General features: G+C 42.8%; 1 protein-coding gene across 4 annotated transcripts in view; it reads left to right on the top strand.

Annotated features, from left to right (window-relative positions):
- The window catches only part of LOC311143620 (unconventional myosin-Ib-like), a 127,676-nt gene that overhangs the window by 41,314 nt on the left and 62,911 nt on the right, over positions 1–23,451 (top strand). For all 4 annotated transcript variants that reach the window (XM_084179478.1, XM_084179475.1, XM_084179476.1 and 1 more), the window contains one exon: positions 22,777–22,871. In XM_084179478.1, the coding sequence (XP_084035604.1) occupies positions 22,777–22,871 (95 nt within the window). The remainder of the gene's footprint in view (positions 1–22,776; positions 22,872–23,451) is intronic.

Genomic DNA, 23,451 nt, shown 5'->3' with positions numbered 1-23,451 from the left:
TATAGGATTGAGGTCAGGGCTTTGTGATGGCCACTCCAATACCTTGACTTTGTTGTCCTTAAGCCATTTTGCCACAACTTTGGAAGTATGCTTGGGGTCATTGTCCATTTGGAAGACCCATTTGCGACCAAGCTTTAACTTCCTGACTGATGTCTTGAAATGTTGCTTCAATATATCCACATAATATTCATTCCTCATGATGCCATCTATTTTGTGAAGTGCACCAGTCCCTCCTGCAGCAGCAAAGCACCCCCACAGCATGATGCTGCCACGCCCGTGCTTCACGGTTGGGATGGTGGTCTTCAGCTTGCAAGCAAACCCTTTTTCCTCCAAACATAACGATGGTCATTACAAACAGTTCTATTTTTGTTTCATCAGACCAGAGGACATTTCTCCAAAAAGTACGATCTTTGTCCCCATGTGCAGTTGCAAACCGTAGTCTGGCTTTTTTATGGTGGTTTTGGAGCAGTGGCTTCTTCCTTGCTGAGCGGCCTTTCAGGTTATGTCGATATATTACTTGTTTTACTGTGGATATAGATACTTTTGTACCTGTTTCCTCCAGCATCTTCACAAGGTCCTTTGCTGTTGTTCTGGGATTGATTTGCACTTTTCGCACCAAAGTACGTTCATCTCTAGGAGACAGAACGCGTCTCATTCCTAGGCGGTATGACGGCTGCATGGCCCATGGTGTTTATACTTGCGTACTATTGTTTGTACAGATGAACATGTTACCTTCAGGCATTTGGAAATTGCTCCCAAGGATCAACCAGAGGTCTACAATATTTTTTCTGAGGTCTTGGCTGATTTCTTTTGATTTTCCCATGATGTCAAGCAAAGAGGCACTTAATTTGAAGGTAGGCCTTGAAATACATCCACAGGTACACCTCCAATTGACTCAAATTATGTCAATTAGCCTATCAGAAGCTTCTAAAGCCATGACATCATTTTCTGGAATTTTCCAAGCTGTTTAAAGGCACAGTCAACTTAGTGTATGTAAACTTCTGACCCACTGGAATTGTGATACAGTGAAATAATCTGTTTGTAAACAATTGTTGGAAAAATTACTTGTGTCATGCACAAAGTAGATGTCCTAACCGACTTGCCAAAACTATAGTTTGTTAACAAGAAATTTGTGGAGTGGTTGAAAAACGATTTTTAATGACTCCAACCTAAGTGTATGTAAACTTCCGACTTCAACTGTATGTATGTTTTTTTATAATCTTTGAGAACTAACAATCACCAAAATAAAACCTAGACAGTCGGGGAGAATAGAGAATGTCATAAAAAGTTGCATATTCTTGGATGTGTTATTCATGTTCAATATGGTTTTATGGGAAACTCTTTAACACCCAGTATGAACAGGCTATCTGCCAAATATAAAAGGAAGTTTATCATCTAAGGTGACTTATTGACAGACAGTTTAAAATGGTGGAATAAACATTCTATACTGAACAAAAATATAAACACAACAATTTCAACGATTTTACTGAGTTACAGTTCATATAAGGAAATCAGTCAATTGAAATAAATAAATTAGGCCCTAATCTATGGATTTCACATGACTGGGCAGGGGTGCAGCCATGAGTGGTTCTTGGAGGGCATTGGCCCACCCACTTTTCAGCCAGGCCCCCCCACTGGTGACCCAGGCCAAGCCAATCAAAATGATTTTTTTCCCCCACAAAAGGGCTTTATCACAGACAGAAATACTCCTTACCTCCCCCCTCAGACAATCCCGCAGGTGAAGAAGCCAGAAGTGGAGGTCCTGAGCTGGCGTTGTTACACGTGGTCTGCGGTTGTGAGGCCGGTTGGACGTACTGCCAAAATCTCTAAAACGACGTTGGAGGCAGCTTATTGTAGAGAATTGAACATTCAATTCTCTGGCAACAACTCTGGTGGACATTCCTGCAGTCAGCACGCTCCCTCAAAACTTGAGACATCTGTGGCATTGTGTTGTGTGACAAAACTGCACATTTTAAAGTGGCCTTTTATTATCCCCAGCACAAGGTGCACCTGTGTAATGATAATGTTGTTTAATCAGCTTCTTGATATGCTACACCTGTCAGGTGGATGGAGTATCTTGGCAAAGGAGAAATGCTCACTAACAGGGATGTAAACACACCAGGGCCTGGCCCCTGGGAGGGAAGGGGCCCTAGGAGGGTACTATAAAAGGCTGCAGCTGTGCTCCCGGCCTGGACCTACTCTAATGGGTTAATTCTCTCTTATTGGGTTCCACTGTCATCAGAGCCCATTACAGGGTAGAGCAGTGATCTCACTCTGTATTGTCCTTACCAGACCACACCACAGACCAGAAGGCATTTATTTACGTAGCCCTCCTCCTCCCTCGGCTACCCAATGGCAAATGTTGTGTGTCTATTTTAATGAGCCCTGCTTGTATATTAAAAGGCAGGTATTGCCCCTTCAACACTCATCATGGTCTTATAGAGTAATGGATTAATCAGGCATCAATCCTGCAGTGGCCTTGCAGATGGTGTGTCCTGTGTTTTGTATTTTCTCAGTGGTGTCCAGGCAGCCAGCCAGCCAGGCACAGATTGCGCTGGGCTGGTACAGTGGCTCCTGGGGAGTATGGTGTGGGGCTGGGGCCTGGATGGTGGGGGTGGGGCCTGGGGAGTGTGGGGGGCGGGGTTGTACAGCAGGCAGGGCATCTTAGTGTCTCCTGAGGGGATCATGTTACAGCTGTAGGAAATGAGGTAATGAGACCCTGGTGCCCTCTCATGGCCCACACAACCCCACTCTCCCCTCATGGTCCACACTAGGGGTGTGCCTAGTAGTCGGACAAAACAAGTATCGTAACGGATAGGGGCAATTTTCGAGTTAGGATTTTTTTGTAATTATCCGTGATTGCAAAAATATATATATATATCTGGTGCCAGCACGCATCTTTCTAATGGCAGTCAGTCGTGCGATGTTCTACGTGGTCTAAATAACTCAACTTGCTGTCTGTAAAGAGAAAGGCGGGCTGTATGTTGATCCTGCTTCTCTGATTAGATAGAGTGAAGCTGAATTTCTCCGTCCACTCGCATCAATTTTCTTGCATGTTTTTGGTCAGATCATTTAGATTGCTGCTGCCTGCTACTATGATAAATCACATGGTGAAGACATTTGCGATCAAGCTATCAATGTGCATAATATCTATCAAGCGGGGCAAGGATAGGGAAAAAATATGAAATGCGGATTCTGACTGAGTGACAGCAAACTTGGCTGCCCACTGCAAGTTGTGGACACACACACGCACACCCCTTCTGCGTGCTGCTCCTAATCTGCAGCTTTTGTGCGGGGAGGTATTTTACCAACATCTACTGTACTTAGGTATATTAAAACACTTACCTTTTTTCCGATCACACGTATCATCAGATCTGACTATCAACTGTCAATTTAAGGATACGATTATGAATACGAGTATGGCCATGTCGGAACACCCGTAGTCCACACAACCCCATTCTCCCCTCATGGCCCACACAACCCCACTCTCCCCTCATGGCCCACACAATCCCACTCTCCCCTCATGGCCCACAAAACCCCACTCTCCCCTCATGGCCCACAAAATTCCACTCTCCCCCTCATGGCCCACAAAACCCCACTCTCCCCTCATGGCCCACAAAATTCCACTCTCCCCCTCATGGCCCACAAAACCCCACTCTCCCCTCATGGCCCACACAATCTCACTCTCCCCTCATGGCCCACACAATCCCACTCTCCCCTCATGGCCCACAAAACCCCACTCTCCCCTCATGGCCTACAAAACCCCACTCTCCCCTCATGGCCTACAAAACCCCACTCTCCCCTCATGGCCCACACAATCCCACTCTCCCCTCATGGCCCACAAAACCCCACTCTCCCCTCATGGCCCACACAGCCCCGCTCTCCCCTCATGGCCCACAAAACCCCACTCTCCCCTCATGGCCCACACAGCCCCGCTCTCCCCTCATGGCCCACAAAACCCCACTCTCCCCTCATGGCCCACACAGCCCCGCTCTCCCCTCATGGCCCACACAACCCCACTCTCCCTTATAACAACCACACGTATACACACACACACACACACACACACACACACACACACACACACACACATACAGAGAGAGCGCCGCTCTATGCCATTCAGCTGAGGCCCCAGATCCAGCAGGGTATTCATTGGTCTACAGGGGTCGTCACAGTCGGCTGATGGACCAGAGAGGTCGCTCTGAATAGCAGCGTGGGACAGCATGGGGGTCTCTGGGATAGTAGTGATGTGGTAGTCTACTCCCTGGAATGTAGACAGAGTTTCTGACACAAGGGATAATACAGTGGCATTATTCATGTTGGAAATCTGATCCGGAAGTGGGATGGGAAAGGATGACTGAGTCCCAGAGAGCACAATGCATTAGCTAGCCCGTTCTTCAGTGTTTGTCAAGGATCAATTAGTATTAATATATTTCTATCTTCATTATGGATGATACCACATTGTTGGGGCCTGAGCCTGTCATTCATTTTCAACAAGGAAAGACAAAGACCAGTGTCAAACCTGTGTTACACCCAATATGGCATACTATACTTCCACTTGCAAAGTTGTGCTGCAGATTATGTCTCTCTACTCATATGGTTTAGTCTGCAGACGGCCTGGAGCAGATAGGATGTCCTGTCCTGGCCATGTTCTGGGAACACAACGCAACCTTCTGTCTGCTGGGTCGTGTTCAGTAGGCACAAAACAGATAAAAGCTGCTTACAAGAGGGATATAATATCTGAACTCGTGCAGTTAAGAAACTCTCATTTTCTGTTGCAAAACGTATTTCTACGGTGTGCCCTAATGAGCATTACTATTGAGTCTTGTCCCACTTCACTTCACCTCAGACCCAGTGAGCAGGTCCAGCCTCCTGCCAGGGGCCACAACCCAAGGCTGAGAGGGTTAGGATTTATCCCCGGATCTTAACTGGGATTCATGTTTTGATCTGAAAATGACAGGGTCACTGCATGCTGCTTCAGCCCATAATATGATTGCAGCCCACTGTGCCAGATATGGTGGAATTACATTAAACTAGCTGAGCCTTGCATGTATCAAGGTCTAGTTCTGATTCCTCCGCTTTTCATAGAGGAAGAAGTGTCCTATTGCAACTCTAACACCTGCCTATCTATAGTGGAGGACTTGCATACAGAGTGGCTTCAACCACATAAATGGCAAACCTTGCTAGTGACTGAAGCTATTGAAAGGAAGCTTTTGATTGACTGTTCTGCATTCCAACGATGATGATGACATACACCTCCATCAGAAATGGTTACTCCGATCCTGAAAGCCCTCTCAGGGAGGCCCGAAACAACATACGCTCCAGAGCGGAGGTTGGCAAAGCAGTGTTTTATGTGTGTGGAAGTAGGAGGTAGGGGAGGAGGTAGGAAGCAGAGGGAGTGAAGACTAACCAGTATTACACAGAGTACCACTCTTGAGCTCCCTCCCACACAGAGTACAGGGAGAAACACAGGGAGAGAGTGGGATGTTATATCAGCAGGTTCATTAAACTGGCGTGCCACCTACAGTAGATGAAAATCCTCCATAGCAGAGAAAGACCTCTTATGAGAATCACTAGCCCTGTGTTATCATCTTGGTGTATGTCCTGGTCTGAATGAGGCATGGAGTGAAGTTAAATGTTTCTAGCAGGACTGTTGTACTGCATTGAGGCCAGGAGTTCAGACCTTTGTTTCTAACAAGACTGCGGTACTGTACTGTGGCAGTAGTGATGACCGAGAGAGCCAGAAATCTGGCCCATACCCTGGATAATAAGAACAGCTGCCTCGTCTAAGAGACCAAATCAAACGCAGAGACACACAGGCATTTGTGCCAATTATTAATCTAAAATTATCCAGTTTTATCTAGAATTTTACTAGATAGTAATGGAGTCATGGTGATGTGCCATGGCGATGGGAAATCATTGTACTTTAGACCCTTAGCTTTGTTTGCTTTATCACTGTTGCAGGTAAATGAGCGCAGTGTCCAAAGGCCAATGAGGAAAAAGGATACTGATAATGTTAACCATTTTCCAGTAACAATACAGTGATAACACTCAAAAAGGTCATAGGAATGTCAGGTTTTTATCCTGTCCAATCAGCAGTTAGAACAGTCAGATGAGTGTTCCAAGAGGGAACAGGTGGGACCGTAAAAAAGATACAGCCCTCCGTTCCGCTTTCATATGTTAACAGTACAGGCTACTATGTAGGCGAAGGAAACGCACACCTATTTAGGTGAGGTGCTGGCTAATGGAGTAGAACACTTGAAAAAGAAAAGGAGAGTCGCACACTCTAGGAGCTCAGATGCAATAATTTAATAACCTAATAACTCTGATGAAGACAGCTTGTCTGTCGAAACGTTGGTTATTAAATTATTGCATCTGAGCTCCTAGAGTGTGCAGCTCTCCTTTTCTTTTTCAACAGTACAGGCTACATCATTTGTTTGCGTTTCCAGACACTCTTAGAACAGTATAATTTTGTGAGGGGCTGTCCGTGTGGTGTGTGGCAGGTTTTTCTTGCAATGTGCTGAAAAAATACCTGGTTATGTTACCTTATGAGGTTCCAATAACATATTATGTTATGGTGAATTTGCAGCCATCCATTCCATTTTATCCATCATACCTGGTTGAAGGCCTTTTATACACTTACCCACGTCATGAACTTTCCTCCATGTTGTGGATTTGACAAACATCAACAAACCGGTATGACAGCATTGAATCCAAGATGGTTTTACAGAACACCTGACCAGAAAGTCCATGTGCAACATGTATGTATTTGCTAGAGGGCACTTCTCGTGTATGTACTGTATGTAATTGTTGGCACTTGAAAATGCCATGTTGACTCAGGTGGGTAGAATTCTCCTACACTCTATTGTGTGTGTGTTGGTGTAATCCTGTATAGGTGAAGGTAGAGAGGTACGAGGGGGCAGCAGTGTTCCTAGCTGAGTAAGCCTGCCTCTAGCCTCCTCCCACCCCCACACCACACCACATCGTGCCCAGCCCAGACAATACAATGCAAATGTGATACCTTTGTACCTATGGTAATCGTTTCACAATCAACATCCTATATATGTGGATACCGACAAAGCCTAGGCTACAGACACGGAAAGGAACAGCCCTAGTCTCTCTAGTTTATGGCTCCCGAGAGAAATATGAGGAAAGAGACTCACACTCTGACTGGAAAATTATTCCAGGAAAATTATTCCATGGTTTATTGTACTCTTGCCACATAGTATTTAACCTCTACGGGATCGGTGTCCCGTATACGGGATGGTTGAGCTAACATGCGCTAATGTGATTAGCATGACTGTTGTAAGTAACAGCAAACTTTCCAGGACATAGACATGTCTTATATGAGCAGAAAGCTTAAATTCTTGTTAATCTAACTGCACTGTCCAATTTACAGTAACTATTACAGCAACAACAACAAAAAATGTATCACGGCAACTGGTTTGATACATTCACCTCTGAAAGTAAATAATGTACTTACGTTTCAGTAATCTTGCTCTGATTTGTCATCCTAAGGGTCCCAGAGATAAAATGTAGCATAGTTTTGTTTGATAAAATCAATTTTTATATTCAAATGTGGGAACTGGGTTCTACAGTTTGAACCCCTGCTGTCTCTGGCTCCACACCCACCCCGCACGGCCATCTAGATGTGTGAAAGTTAGTGTATAAGCTAATGATCCATCATGTATGACATTCCTGGGAGTGTGTAAACTTACATTTTGTATTACCATATCATTTTTGTATGTTCTCTATAGTTATGTACTTGAAAATGTATTAACTGACCAATTCGGCACATTTGGGCAGACTTGATACAAAATACTCCAGTATTGCAATGCTTCACTGGATCAATTGAAAACTTTGCGCACACACACTACAAAATCTAAATTGCGCCTAAACTGCAATATTATATTGTGGCCTTTCTCTTGCATTTCAAATAAGATTTTTTTGTTTGTATTATCTTTTACCAGATCTAATGTGTTATTCTCCTACATTAATTTCAGATTTCCACAAACTTCAGTGTTTCCTTTCAAATGGTATCAAGAATATGCATATCCTTGCTTCAGGTCCTGAGATACAGGCAGTCCGATCCTTAAGATGTTAAAAATTGGTTTATTCTGCCTCTGATAGACTGTTTGCGTTGGCATGGTGTGCATCGCAAATCTTCTGATGAAACGGATGCAATTTGTGGTGCTAGATGTCCTTCTCAAAGTGTTTATGAATATGGTGCATTAGAAGCAGAAATATTATCATAGTGAGAATTTCAAAGACCAAATGCCAGTCAGATTACCCCATTGAGGCCCCAAAATCATCTCTGTGGCCGTCCATGATTTTTACTTTGGCTTTTACGTTGATTAATTGTTCATGTAAACTTTCATGGCGTCCCCGTTCTGGATAGGTTTTTTTGGGAGGTTGATTTATTTGACAATTTTAAACACAATACATCCTCACATGTGGATACAGTACAATGCCATTAAAATCATTGAGGATGACACAAAAGGACCATTGTGGTCCTCATGGAAATACATGAAAACAAAATGTACACAAGATTGTAACATGAAATCAAAATACATCTCAAATAATTTAATCAATAGGGAGGAAACTGTAAAAGGAATAAAATAGATGACCAAGTAACGTTCATTGATACAATTATACTTTCTTTAAGCCTGTGCAGTTTTAAAGCATTTTGGCCATAAACCATTTCTTAAGGTTTATCTTAAAATTCCCTAGCGTAGGGATGGATTTTATATGGTTTGGTACACCATTCCATTCCTCTGCAGCAGTGTTAAGGAAAGAGCTTTTTCCAGCCATGCTCCTATAGCGCAGCGGTCTGATATTGGCTACACTGGCTCTGGTGTGATGGTTATGATAGTCTCTAATGAAATGTAAATAACCAGACCGGTAACTGGGAGCAAGGTCATGTATAACTTGAAAAAACATCAACAGTTTGATCTGCACCACCCGGAGATCAACTGGAAGCCAGTTCAGTTCCCTGAAATGATAAGGACCAATGTCTGTCCTAGGGCGTCTGCTAAATGACTAAAATGTAAAAATGAGTAGGAGCAGGTAGATTTCTGTTGTGGATTGATTAACCAGTGTTTTTGTGAAACCTCCCTATTCATTACCAAAACAATAATGTCCACCTGTATCTTTGTGTACCAAAATCAAGCACAATGGAGACAAATGGACAAGATTGATTTCAATTTAGCCAAGCTTGTTCCTTCCATGTCACCTTTGACAAACCATGAAGACTGCTTAAATTGCAGTACCTTAAACATCCATGTCATTCCTTTTCAAGGAGCTACTCCATTTAGTTTGAACTCTGACCTATGTTACTGTGTGGAGTCTAGGGTTGGGCGGTATCCAGATTTTCATACCTTCATACCGTTCCTGTACAATACTGTGGTATACAGTATTACAAAATAAAATAAATAAAAACATTGACGCACAAATACATTTAGGCAGCAGGGATCTTGATCCAGGAGATGATTGATTGTCTCTGCTGTAACCAAGAAACTTGATCTTCCAAGCGAGCATCTTAGTTTGCAAACCAAATGCATAGTAGCTAGCAAGTTAGCAAACCAATTGCGAGCTGGAGCCCTGAGCTGGAGATTTTCTTTTGGCCACATCTTTATTTGGCACATCTCACAGTGTACATTTTATTAGAAGGCCTGTTTAAACCAACAAACGTTGTTTTTGCTCGTGGCTGGTATATTGGCAAATGCTACTCGTATTCATTCATCAAAGTGAGTCTTACACACCCATGGTGCCGACTACTGAAGAAAATCCACAGCTCTCAAGTTCATCATTGTTTTCGTTGTCTTTTTCAAACAAGAATTTGTCCCATTTTTCACCAGTAGCTTTACTTCACATTTCAACTTTAATATTTCACTGAGCAGTTGCATTGTTTTGGCACATGAGATTTAGAAAAAGTACCCAATCCCCCTACTCTCAACGATGTTCCTCTCAAGCCGCCTTACCCCTCCTCGTTTCCTGGCGTGGGGCTGAGTAAACAGTCACTCCCTCCTCGGTGTGGTGAGGAAGGGGGGAACATTAGACGGCTAGTCAGAGCCGCAATAACAGTGTCTGTAGTGTGATTTGAGCCCAGTGGCTGGCCCGCAGTAGGGATTCCGGGTCATGACAGGCCACTGCTTCCTCGGAGACATGTCAAGTGGTACTTGTGCTATTTCAACAGGACATTATGTTGTACTATGCCTTTGTCCCCTCTAGAGTGCTGGGTTATGTATGTGTGTAGATAGAGGGCAATGGATGGTGTCTTGGGCTGTGCCCTTATTGTTTACTAGCCTAATGTGTAGAGTGTATTTAAGCAGATACCAGATTGTTAACCAAGTGCAGTGTATTATCAAACATAATTACATTTGAAGAGCACAACAGTTGTCTATTCAAGAAAAATGCTGAATGAATGAAAGAGGTTTTTCTTAATGTGTTTGGGTCTTGACTTTGCCTAATGCCCACACAGTCTCTCCCTGCTTCCTTGAAAGTTACAGTGAGGGAAAAAAGTATTTGATCCCCTGCTGATTTTGAACCTTTGCCCACTGTAAAAGAAATGATCAGTCTATAATTTTAATGGTAGGTTTATTTGAACAGTGACAGACAGAATAACAACAAAAAAATCCAGAAAAATGTATCAATTTTTTTTAAATACATTTATTTGCATTTTAATGAGGGAAATAAGTATTTGATCCCCTCTCATTCAGAAAGATTTCTGGCTCCCAGGTGTCTTTTATACAGTTAACGAGCTGAGATTAGGAGCACACTCTTAAAGGGAGTGCTCCTAATCTCAGCTTGTTACCTGTATAAAAGACACCTGTCCACAGAAGCAATCAATCAATCAGATTCCAAAAACTCTCCACCATGGCCAACACCAAAGAGCTCTCCAAGGATGTCAGGGACAAGATTGTAGACATACACAAGGCTGGAATGGGCTACAAGACCATCGCCAAACAGTTTGGTGAGAAGGTGACAACAGTTGGTGTGATTATTCGCAAATGGAAGAAACACAAAAGACCTGTCAATCTCCCTCGGCCTGGGGCTCCATGTAAGCTCTCACCTCGTGGAGTTGCAATGATCATGAGAACGGTGAGGAATCAGCCCAGAATTACACGGGAGGATCTTGTCAATGATCTCAAGGCAGCTGGGACCATACTCACAAAGAAAACAATTGGTAACACACTACGCCGTGAAGGACTGAAATCCTGCAGCGCCCGCAAGGTCCCCCTGCTCAAGAAAGCACATATACAGGGCCGTCTGAAGTTTGCCAATGAACATCTGAATGATTCAGAGGAGAACTGGGTGAAAGTGTTGTGGTCAGATGAGACCAAAATCGAGCTCTTTGGCAACAACTCAACTCGCCGTGTTTGGAGGAGGAGGAGGAATGCTGCCTATGACCCCAAGAACACCATCCCCACAGTCAAACATGGAGGTGGAAACATGCTTTGGGGGTGTTTTTCTGCTAAGGGGACAGGACAACTTCACTGCATCAATGGGACGATGGACGGGGCCATGTACCGTCAAATCCTGGGTGAAAACCTCCTTCCCTCAGCCAGGGCATTGAAAATGGGCCGTGGATGGGTATTCCAGCATGACAATGACCCAAAATACACGGCCAAGGCAACAAAGGAGTGGCTCAAGAAGAAGCACATTAAGGTCCTGGAGTGGCCTAGCCAGTCCCAGACTTTAATCCCATAGAAAATCTGTGGAGGGAGCTGAAGGTTCGAGTTGCCAAACGTCAGCCTCGAAACCTTAATGACTTGGAGAAGATCTGCAAAGAGGAGTGGGACAAAATCCCTCCTGAGATGTGTGCAAACCTGGTGGCCAACTACAAGAAATCTCTGACCTCTGTGATTGCCAACAGGGTTTTGCCACCAAGTACTAAGTCATGTTTTGCAGAGGGGTCAAATACTAATTTCCCTAATTAAAATGCAAATCAATTTATAAAATTTGTGACATGGATTTTTCTGGATTTTTTTGTTGTTATTCTGTCTCTCACTGTTCAAATAAACCTACCATTAAAATTATAGACTGATAATGTCTTTGTCAGTGGGCAAACGTACAAAATCAGCAGGGGATCAAATACTTTTTTCCCTCACTGTATTTATGGTAGAGGGATGGATCCAAATTGTCTGACGTTCATCTCATTCAGTCAGCCTCAGTTTCTTTACCTTTTTAATTGTCAAATGTTGTTATATTGAGGACTGGCACTTTTTTAATAAACTTTTCTAATCTTCATGTAGTATCTCCATGCTTGGGATAGAGGTGGCAGCTGTAGGATGAAGACAACAGGACCGAAGGAGTGAAGCTGATTAATCATGCAGGGCCAGGAGAGACATGTAAAAGCTTTAAAGCTACTGTAGCACTGTTAGAGCTAAAAACAGACCTGACTTATCCCTCTGTTTCCAACATCCTGTTGTGAGAGGGGTGTGTGTGTTTCTGGCCAAAGGAGATGATGGTGGGGTTCCCCTCAGAACACAAGCCAGTCACGCACACATGCTACCCCAGAGGCTACACACACTCCCAATTGTCTGTAGGTTATGGCTGTTAGCCAGGGGATTGACTGTCAAATCTCACCACTTAGAAAGCTGTCTATCACCCACTGAAGAGATGTATTATATTCTTTTGGGGGTCTGGGGCAGAATGAAATTAATCATCGGGTTTGTTCTATGACCAAATGCAACTCTAACTCAGTTAGCAAGGTTGATGTTTTACCCCTTTCGATGCTAGCCCTCACAAGTATATATCGAGGTTCCTCAAATAGCCTAGTGCTTTGACTCTTCTTGTTTTGATCTAGTATGGGGAAAAACGTCTGTTAGTCAGCATGGTACTTTCTCAAGGATCAAACCAACAGCTTTATATGTGGAAGGTTCTCTCACTAAATTGCAGTGCAGTTGATAAAATCAAAGCCAGGACCCCCTGAAAGTCTGAGGAGAAAAACACATTGATATATAGTAGCCAGTCTCCTTTGAGGATCCTCCTAACTACAATTGAGGTGCTTACATTTCTATTCACCCTGTTGCAGATTTTCCATGTGTTATCTACTATTCAAGTTTGATACTGCAGCATGTTACCCTCATAAATGTCCTTCTATCTAGATGATGATGGATGGAATGTGTTACAGTAGTCTCATAGTACGTAAAGCACTTGGAGCCTTGGGGAAAAGTGTTATATAAAAGTACTTAATTATTGATCCACTATTTATAGGCGTCCTGTGACGACATCCCCCTGCTGCATAAGTCATATTATTATCCTGCTGCTCTGGATGAATGACTAATGTCAAATGTAAATGTATGTAGCAGCCACATTGTCAGATACTCACATGGCCCTGTCAGATACTCACATGTGTCTGAACTGAAGAAAGACCCTGGCCCTGTTAGAGAGCACACCTCTTCCTGATAGTAGCCCTGTTTTTTTCCTTGTCCTTTTTCTGTTTATCCGCCTGGCTGCCAGCACCTGCATTTTGGGTAGGTTGTTCCGAGCTCCAGTAGCCTGTCGTGACTCTAGACCCATTGTGTTTGTGTGTGTCACGGCTAAGGCTGACACAGTGGTCACATTAATCATGCCACCTGGACCCATGGCTGGAGCAGGAAAGGGTAGCTTCCTCTGTGGCTCAATCAGTGCAAGACACGGATATCCTGGAACCTGCCCCTGGAGAGCCACTCGCTGGTCTGAGCTGGATGAGATCAGAGCCTGCTACTGTATGATCGAGCTTCCTACAAACTTGGCTAGCTGTTATTTGAATAACATCAAGCCGCTGGAAAACATTACTGCAAGTACATTAAATACTGTGTAATTACTTTTGATATAAGAGAAACACTCAGCAGTGTAACAGTAAACACAATGTAAACCGCTATGTAGACATACAGTACCAGTCAAAAGTTTGGACACCTACTCATTCAAGGGTTTTTCTTTATTTTTTTACTATTTTCTACATTGTAGAATAATAGTGAAGACATCAAAACTATGAAATAACACATATGGAATCATGTAGTAACCACAAAAGTGTTAAACAAATCAAAATATATTTTAGATTTTAGATTCTTCAAAGTAGCCACCCTTTGCCTTGATGACAGCTTTGCACACTCTTGGCATTCTCTCAACCAGCTTCACCTGGAATGCTTTTCCAACAGTCTTGAAGGAGTTCCCACATATGCTGAGCACTTGTTGGCTGCTTTTCCTTCACTCTGCCGTCCGACTCATCCCAAACCATCTTAATTGGATTGAGGTCAGGGCATTGTGGAGGCCAGGTCATCTGATGCAGCACACCATCACTCTCCTTCTTGGTCAAATAGCCCTTACACAGCTTGGAGGTGTGTTGGGTCATTGTCTTGTTGAAAAGCAAATGATAGTCCCACTAAGCCCAAACCAGATGGGATGGCGTATCGCTGCAGAATGCTGTGGTAGCCATGCTGGTTAAGTGTGCCTTGAATTCTAAATAAATCACCAACAGTTTCACCAGCAAGGCACCCCCACACCATAACACCTCCTCCTCCATGCTTTACGGTGGGAAATACACATGCGGAGATCATCCGTTCACCCACACCGCGTCTCACAAAGACACGGTGGTTGGAACCAAAATCTCCAATTTGGACTCCAGACCGAAGGACACATTTCCACCGGTCTAATGTCCATTGTTCGTGTTTCGTGGCCCAAGCAATCCTCTTCTTCTTATTGGTGTCCTTTAGTAGTGGTTTATTTGCAACAATCCGACCATGAAGGCCTGATTCACACAGTTTCCTTTGAACAGTTGATGTTGAGATGTGTCTGTAACTTGAACTCTGAAGCATTCATTTGGGCTGCAATTTCTGAGGCTGGGAACTCTAATGAACTTATCCTCTGCAGCAGAGGTAACTCTGGTCTTCCATTCCTGTGGCGGTCCTCATGAGAGCCAGTTTCATCATAGCGCTTGATGGTTTTTGCGACAGCACTTGGAAGAAACATTTAAAGTTCTTGAAATTGTCCATATTGACTGACCTTCATGTCTTAAAGTAATTATGGACTGTTGTTTATCTTTGCTTATTTGAGCTGTTCTTGCCATAATATGGACTTGGTCTTTTACCAAATAGGGCCATCTTCTGTATACCACCCCTACCTTGTCACAACACAACCGACTGGCTCAAACGCATTAAGAACGAAATACATTCCACAAATACATTTTTAACAAGGCACACCTGTTAATTGAAATGCATTCCAGGTGACTACCTCATGAAGCTGGTTGAGAGAATGCCAAGAGTGTGCAAATCTGTCATCAAGATTGGGTGGCTACTTTGAAGAATCTAAAATATATTTTGATTTGTTTAACACTTTTTTTTTGGTTACTACATGATTCCATATGTGTTATTTCATAGTTTTGATGTCTTCACTCTTTTTTTACAATGTAGAAAATAGTAAAAAATTAAGAAAAACCTTTGAATGAGTAGGTGTCCAAACTTTTGACTGGTACTGTAGGCCTAAAACAGTTTAACGTCTCAATATCAGAAATAAACTCTGCAGTTGGTTGAGGGAGGATCTGTCGTTCCCCATTAGGTTGGGTGGGCCATGGTTTCATCACTGACTTTCATCATGCTAACCATGAATCATGTCTGCAGAGGAATTTAACTCTGCGTTGAGAGAGGAATGACGTCCTTCCCTTTCGGATGCAGCAGTTTACATGTCTCAGATCCCTCTCCCTCCCTCCCTCATTCTCAGGGTTAGGAGAAGAAAGGCTGAGTGGCTATTTTCTGCCGCTTGCCTCATGCCAGTGTGGCTTTGCATCTCACCGCTGCCATGAGGAGGCCCAAATTACAGCTGTTGGATGTGTGTGTGTGATCAGGGTGTGCCAGGCATCACTCCACCCTGCTGCCCCCTACACCTCTTCTTTCTTTCTCTCTCTCTCTCTCTCTCTCTCTCTCTCTCTCTCTCTTTTTTGGTTATTGAAAATACATTTCACAGCGGTTTAGATGGTACAATGATGATACAGTTAGAATTTTTACAACCTGGAAATGGCACAGCGATTTCTGCATATTGCACCTTTTAAAAGCTGTGTAAAAGATCCAACATGTTTCTGAAAAGTATTTCATTTAGTCTTGGATGCATATTTTATGTGGATGAAAATTAAATACTGTCAGTTTTTATGTTGCTGAAAGAAATTGCACGTTTAGGCTACACAACAGGTCCCTAAGCACGCATTCGCATTCTCTCAAGATGCTGAAATAAATAAATAATATTTCTCCACTCCTGTTCCCGAGACAAAATTAACATTTGGTCTATCATTTTACTGCGAGTAACACTTCATTCTGCAAGATTTAATATTATAATAGGCTACATGTGAGGCCTAGATTCAGTGTCCAGACTTCAGTTACTATTCCAACTATTAGGCTAATCCATTCTAATAATAATTTTGGCGTCCTTACCGTGCCATTTGATAAATGCAAAGAGACATCACTTACAAAACACCAAAAAGTGTTATGAATGACATTCAGGGATTGTCATTCATTAGGCCTACACAAGTCTTGTAACCTTAATTGATGCTATACTGCTGTCCGTGCGCATCTCAGTCTCAGCCACTAATCTCTGCCTTGGCAAAATGTTGGTGTTATCGAACCATACAGTATTTTGGAGTCTATTTGCTCATTTTTCATGTGACTGACATGCGTTAATGATAAATAGTGTAATAACCTACAGTTTTCTTGGAATTTATATTTTAATTATTGTATTAGGCTCATGTTTTACCAGTACGGCTTACCCCACTATTTATTTTGCCGGGACGCCGTACGGGACCGTTCCGGCTTACTTTCACCCCTGGATTTGATTGCGATTCAATGTTCCAAACATATTGCTCACCAAATGTCTGCTGCAGAGACGAGAGAACATGAGAAAAAGAGTTTTGATCAGTCATGGAAATGTAAAGTGCTGAAAACAAATGGGCTCCCTATTTAAAAAGAGTTTTGGTGCCGGTACAGCAAACTAGTGCAATAATAATATTGCGATATTGTAAAATGATACGCTATATCGTCAAAAATAATATCCTGATATGAAACTGTCGTTCCCCCCCCCTCCCCATCACTACCCCCTACTCCTCAGCCCCTCGAACACCCCCCTCTCAGGGCATGGAAATTACGTGATGCTTGACTTTTGTCTGGCTCATGTCGAACGGCCAGGCTGTTTTGTACAAAGCACAGACATCTGCTGGATGCCCTGCACATTTCAACAGTGATGTAATGCCCCATGACCTCCTAACTCTCATCCCCGATTCCTGTAAGTGGAGTGAACCCAGTGGTGGGACTGGGTTAGGGCTGAGCTGGGGTTGGCTGGGTAAGGGATGGGTTAGAGCTAAGCTGGCTGGGTGGGTTAGTGTTTGGGCTGGGCGGGTCTGGGAATAGCCAGTGGCTTGGCTGGGCCTGCCCCTGGACCAGATCTTGGCCCAGAACACTACAGTGCCTTCAGAAAGTATTCACATCCCTTGACTTAATCCACATTTTGTTCTTACAAAATGGGATTCAAATTGATTTAATTGTCAAAGTGGAAAATGTATTAAAAATAAACACTAATATCTTGATTAGATAAGTATTCAACTCCCTGAATCAATACATGTTAGAATCACCTTTGGCAGCGATTACCACTGTGAGTTTTGTCCTGCTGAAAGGTGAATTTGTCTCCTAGTGTCTGTTGGAAAGCAGACTGAACCAGGATTTTGCTTGTGCTTAGCTCTATTCCGTTTATTTTTATTAACTCCCTAGTCCTTGCCGATGACAAGCATACCCATAACATGATGCAGCCACCGCCATGCTTGAAAATATAAAGTTGTACTCAGTGTTGTTGGACTTTCCCCAAACATAACGCTTTGTATTCAGGACATTTTTTGCAGTTTTACTTTAGTGCCCTATTGCAAACAGGATGCATGTTTTTGAATATTTGTTTTCCGTACAGGCTTCCTTATTTTCACTCTGTCAATTAGGTTAGTATTGTGGAGTAACTATAATGTTGTTGATCCGTCCTCAGTTTTTTCCTATCACAGCCATTAAATTGGCTTATGGTGAAATCTCTGAGCGGTTTCCTTCCTCTCCGGCAACTGAGTTAGGAAGGACACCTGTATCTTTGTAGTGACTAGGTGTATTGATACACCATCCAGAGTGTAATTAATAACATGCTCAAAGGGATATTCGATGTCTGCTTTTTTTTTTTACCCATCTAACAATGGGTGCCCTTCTTTGCGAGGCGTTGGAAAACCTCCCTGGTCTTTGGTTGAATCTGTATATGAAATTCACTGCTCGACTGAGGGACCTTACAGATTATTTTATGTGTGGGGTACAGAGATGAGGTAGTCATCCAGAAATCATGTTAAACACTATTATTGCACACAGAGTGAGTTCAGCAAATGTTTACTCCTGAATGTATTTAGGCTTGCTGTAACAAAAAGGTTGAATACTTATTGACTCAAGACATTTCAGCTTTTCATTTTGTATTAATATGTAAAACGTTAAAAAAATATAGTTCCACTTTGACATTATGCGGTATTATGTGTAGGCCAGTGACAAAAAAATCTATATTTAATCTGTTTTAAATTCAGGCTGTAACACAAAATGTGGAAAAAATCAAGGGTTGTGAATACTTTCTGAAGGCACTGTATGTGATGGTGTGGAACCCAGATCTCTAATAGCCAGCCAGGCAGGATGCAGTGTCAACTTTTAACTGTTGCCTGGCGTACATTCATCTGCCTCTCTCCTCCTCACGGCTGTCTGCTGGGCTAGCAGTCAAGTCAATCAGTGCACAAAGCATATCAGGGTCTGCAATGGTTCAGCTTTTTGTGATTATGCAAGTTATGTTGCTTTCCACAATGATCCCTGTTACATACGCATGTTATACCTTATATCTGATCGTAAATACGATTTAATAGATTCCAGTTTTTCAGTCTTTACAAGCTCAGTAAAAGGCTGAGTTAATCCCCAATCTCCTAAATCATTGTAAGCCTACATTATGTAATAATATAATGTACATAATGTAAGCCTACATTATTGTCTGAATATAAAGTATGTAGAACTGCTGTGGGTCTGAGGCTCTGATTGTGGCGTGTGAAAGATCTTGCGTGCATCTGAAGCTTAGACAGTCTATGGTCTGAAGTGTCATGTAATTACTTAATAACATTACTCACATTGTTAAAACTAGTGAATACCCACAATCCCCCTCGGGTGGGTGAGGAATGAGGTCAGGACATGCCACTAAAATTAGACACTTGGGAAAACAGCCATTTGTTATCAAATCAAATCAAATCAAATTGTATTGGTCACATGCGCCGAATACAACAGGTGCAGACATTACAGTGAAATGCTTACTTACAGCCCTTAACCAACAGTGCATTTATTTTAACAAAAAAAGTAAAAATAAAACTACAAAAAAAAAAGTGTTGAGAAAAAAAGAGCAGAAGTAAAATAAAATAACAGTAGGGAGGCTATATATACAGGGGGGTACCGGTGCAGAGTCAATGTGCGGGGGCACCGGCTAGTTGAGATAATTGAAGTAATATGTACATGTGGGTAGAGTTAAAGTGACTATGCATAAATACTTAACAGAGTAGCAGCAGCGTAAAAAGGATGGGGTGGGGGGGCAGTGCAAATAGTCCGGGTAGCCATGATTAGCTGTTCAGGAGTCTTATGGCTTGGGGGTAAAAGCTGTTGAGAAGTCTTTTGGACCTAGACTTGGCACTCCGGTACCGCTTGCCGTGCGGGAGCAGGGAGAACAGTCTATGACTAGGGTGGCTGGAGTCTTTGATAATTTTGAGGGCCTTCCTCTGACACCGCCTGGTATAGAGGTCCTGGATGGCAGGAAGCTTGGCCCCAGTGATGTACTGGGCCGTACGCACTACCCTCTGTAGTGCCTTGCGGTCGGAGGCCAAGCAGTTGCCATACCAGGCGGTGATGCAACCAGTCAGGATGCTCTCGATGGTGCAGCTGTATAATTTTTTGAGGATCTGAGGACCCATGCCAAATCTTTTCAGTCTCCTGAGGGGGAATAGGCTTTGTCGTGCCCTCTTCACGACTGTCTTGGTGTGTTTGGACCATGATAGTTCGTTGGTGATGCCTACATTCCTGCAAAATTACCTCCATTATTAGTGATATTTCAAGGGGACCGTAGACCATAGAATTAGTATTCTATTTCTATATCATAGACAGCCTATTGGGACCAGGAATGAATGCAGAGTATAAAACATCTGGCATCAACTAAATTACCTGGTAGTTTGAAACATGAATCTCCTCAGGCTCAGTTCATTGTCATATTGGAGGGCAGACCTACCTAGGTGGCATCTACAAAGGCATGTCTGCCAGAGTTTGCTTACCTTGCCTTTTAAAAAGAAACCATTTGCCATTTTTCTTAGAATGGAGGGGGGTGTTAAGGGATTTGTGCAAAAAGGAAACTACATGCAACATTTCCTCCACAATCAGAGCTATTATTAGTGGTGGCTCTGGAGAATTCCTGAGTAATGAATGTAGAAAAGTACACACGGAGAGGAAAATGGGAGCTGGTAGACTTTGCAGGCTTGCAGGGCTAATTTGGAGTCTGGTGGGCTGGTTATCCATAAAGAACTATGGCCTCACCCAATAGGGTGGCTGCTTCTACACAATGTGGGTGTGTCCCTTCCAAAGTATAGACCACCGCAACACCTGGCAGAGACTAAGGGGACTTTTCTGACAAGCTGCCCATTGACAGCCCGACTTGCCAAAATCTATAACTGACCCTTATCTTAACCTTAACCTTAACCAAACCCCTAACCCTAAACTTAACCTAATTTTAACCAATTAGAAAATTTAATATCGGTTTGCACGTCAGCAACGTCCCCTTTTTTAGTTTTTCCCGCAACACCCAGTCATCCATCATCAAAACTACACACACACACACTTGATATTTAACCATTAGAGCAGGACAATGACAATCCCAGCATTGTTAGGGGGAATCCAGTTAGTCTGCTATACTGTCCCACTTTCCCATTGTGTCACCGTCCTGGAATGTATGGCTGGGGTTCATTTTACCCAATTTATTTTGACCACCGTCCCCTTGTTTTTGATAGTTAGGGTAATATCAGTTACGCTAATGCAAAATGCATCATTCAAGTTTCATTGCCTCTCAATGGAAGCTTGCAGCTGCAACTGATTTCCACTCAACTTTGTCTGCTCAATAGGATTGCTCTCATTAAACAAAGATAATCAAAATGTCATGCATGGCGCCTTATCCATTTTCCACACACTTGCCACTGGCTTCAGATCAAAGCATCCAGCATTTCACTCACAGAAGATCTTTGTTTTTCAATCAGAGTTTAGTCTAGGTGATCCTGCTGGAAATGCATTGTAATCAGTGGGACACTGCTAACTAAGTACAGCAAATGGACTAAATGCGACCAGGTCAATACAACAGTGCCAATACCACAGCAAAGTGAACAAATGCATCCACATGATAATGCTCCAAGTCGGACAAACAAATCTGATTGTTCCACCGATGCGACCTAGATTCAGACCTAGATCTGGGATGCAATGTGTCAGTGATTAGTAGTGCTGAGCGATTAACTGACATTTTAGTTGATTATTTATTTTTTAAACAACTAATTGACCAACATCGGTTCAATTATTTGAATTTCATTTAGTTTTTTTGTGAACTCAATGCGCACGTTGCGCAATTTGTCTAGAGATAAATAATAATAATATGCCATTTAGCATACGCTTTTATCCAAAGCGACTTACAATCATGCGTGCATACATTTTAACGTATGGGTGGTCCCGGGGATCGAACCCACTACCCTGGCGTTACAAGCGCCGGGCTCTACCAATTGAGCTACAGAGGACCACGTTTGTTTTGGTTACGGTAATGTCTCTTAATGCATTCAATATATTATTATTCCAGTTTTTTACTGTTCTCATTGTTGGAGTGGACAGGTTGTGTGCCGAGCGCACAACCTAGGCTACACTTGTGAGAAACAAGTTTTGGTTTATTTCATTCCGGTTACGAGTTTTGTCAATTTAGTAACTGCCCACTACAATGTTTTTTTATTTATTGGCTTTATAGGCTATTTTTAAATAGTTGGCAATGGCAATATAAGTTACTTTTTAGGTTTATCATTTTCATTTAGATTTTGAAATAATCTTTATTAACCAAATGACAATGATTTTGAGATATGAAGACGTTATTATAAATGAAATGAAACTGTTCCACGAGAATGTGCATATGAAAACCATAACTGGCACGTAGAAATGGTACGATAAATTGGCATTCCGCATGAGAAAGTTTGCAGACTCCTCGTGTTCTTATGGTTATCCTGATTTCTGGCTCCCTCTTAAGCCATCATTTGTGTCTTATTTCATCAAACAGTGAGCTTAAAGCATTCAGACAAGCTCAATGCCTATATAGTTGATTTTATTAAACACATAGGGTGTGTCTAATATATGGAAAAATACATGTTTTAAAATTTCTACCAATCGATTGGTTGAAATAACAGACGACTTTCGGTCGACCAAGATAATTTTTAGTCTGGGACAGCACTAATATCAACCCAGTGAGCAATGGAGAAACAGGAATATTCTGTAGATTGAAACTAATAGACTCTGAGATTCTATGTAGTTGGCCTGTGTCACATAAGATAGAAAAGCTTGAATGATAGATGATATGGGAATGGATGTGTTGTGTATGACCAAGAAGTTTCCTTGAAATGATGGACCTACATCTGTGATGCAATTGAATATCCAATGTGTTTGGACTGTGAATGTATGCCAATGTGGATGTGCTTGTTGTGTGTTCCAGCTATGCCCTGGCAGACGAGGCCTACCGTTCCCTGAGGGACCAGGATAAAGACCAGTGTATCCTCATCACAGGAGAGAGTGGAGCTGGAAAGACTGGTGAGACAAGTCCTCCATCAAACAAATGCAATAGGCCCACCATTTAATGGGGAGTTAACACTTAGATGAATGTCATCAAACACGCACTATAATGGGTTAACACACTTACGAGCAACACTATTGAGGGTTCTAAAATGTACCACACAAGCACAGGAGGTTGGTGGCACCTTAGTTGGGGAGAATGGGCTCGTGTTAATGAGCGGAATAGGTGGAATGGTATAAAATACATGAAACACATGGTTTCCAGGTGTTTGATGCCAATCCATTTGCTCCATTCCGGCCGTTATTTTGAGCCGTTCTCCCCTCAGCAGCCTCCTGTGCACACAAGGTGCGTGCTCAGTCCCCTCCTGTACTCCCTGTTCACCCATGACTGCATGGCTAGGCACGACTCCAACACCATAATTAAGTTTGCCGACGACACAACAGTGGTAGGCCTGATCACTGACAACGATGAGACAGCCTATAGGGAGGAGGTCAGAGACCTGGCCGTGTGGTGCCAGGATAGCTCAGCTGGTAGAGCACGGCGCTTGTAACGCCAGGGTAGTGGGTTCGATCCCCGGGACCACCCACACACAAAAAT

The sequence above is a fragment of the Coregonus lavaretus genome (genome assembly GCF_964263955.1).
Source record: "Coregonus lavaretus genome assembly, chromosome: 16".
NCBI lineage: Eukaryota > Metazoa > Chordata > Actinopteri > Salmoniformes > Salmonidae > Coregonus > Coregonus lavaretus.
Note: the sequence above shows the minus strand (reverse complement) of the source record. Positions and strands in the feature narration are given on the sequence as shown.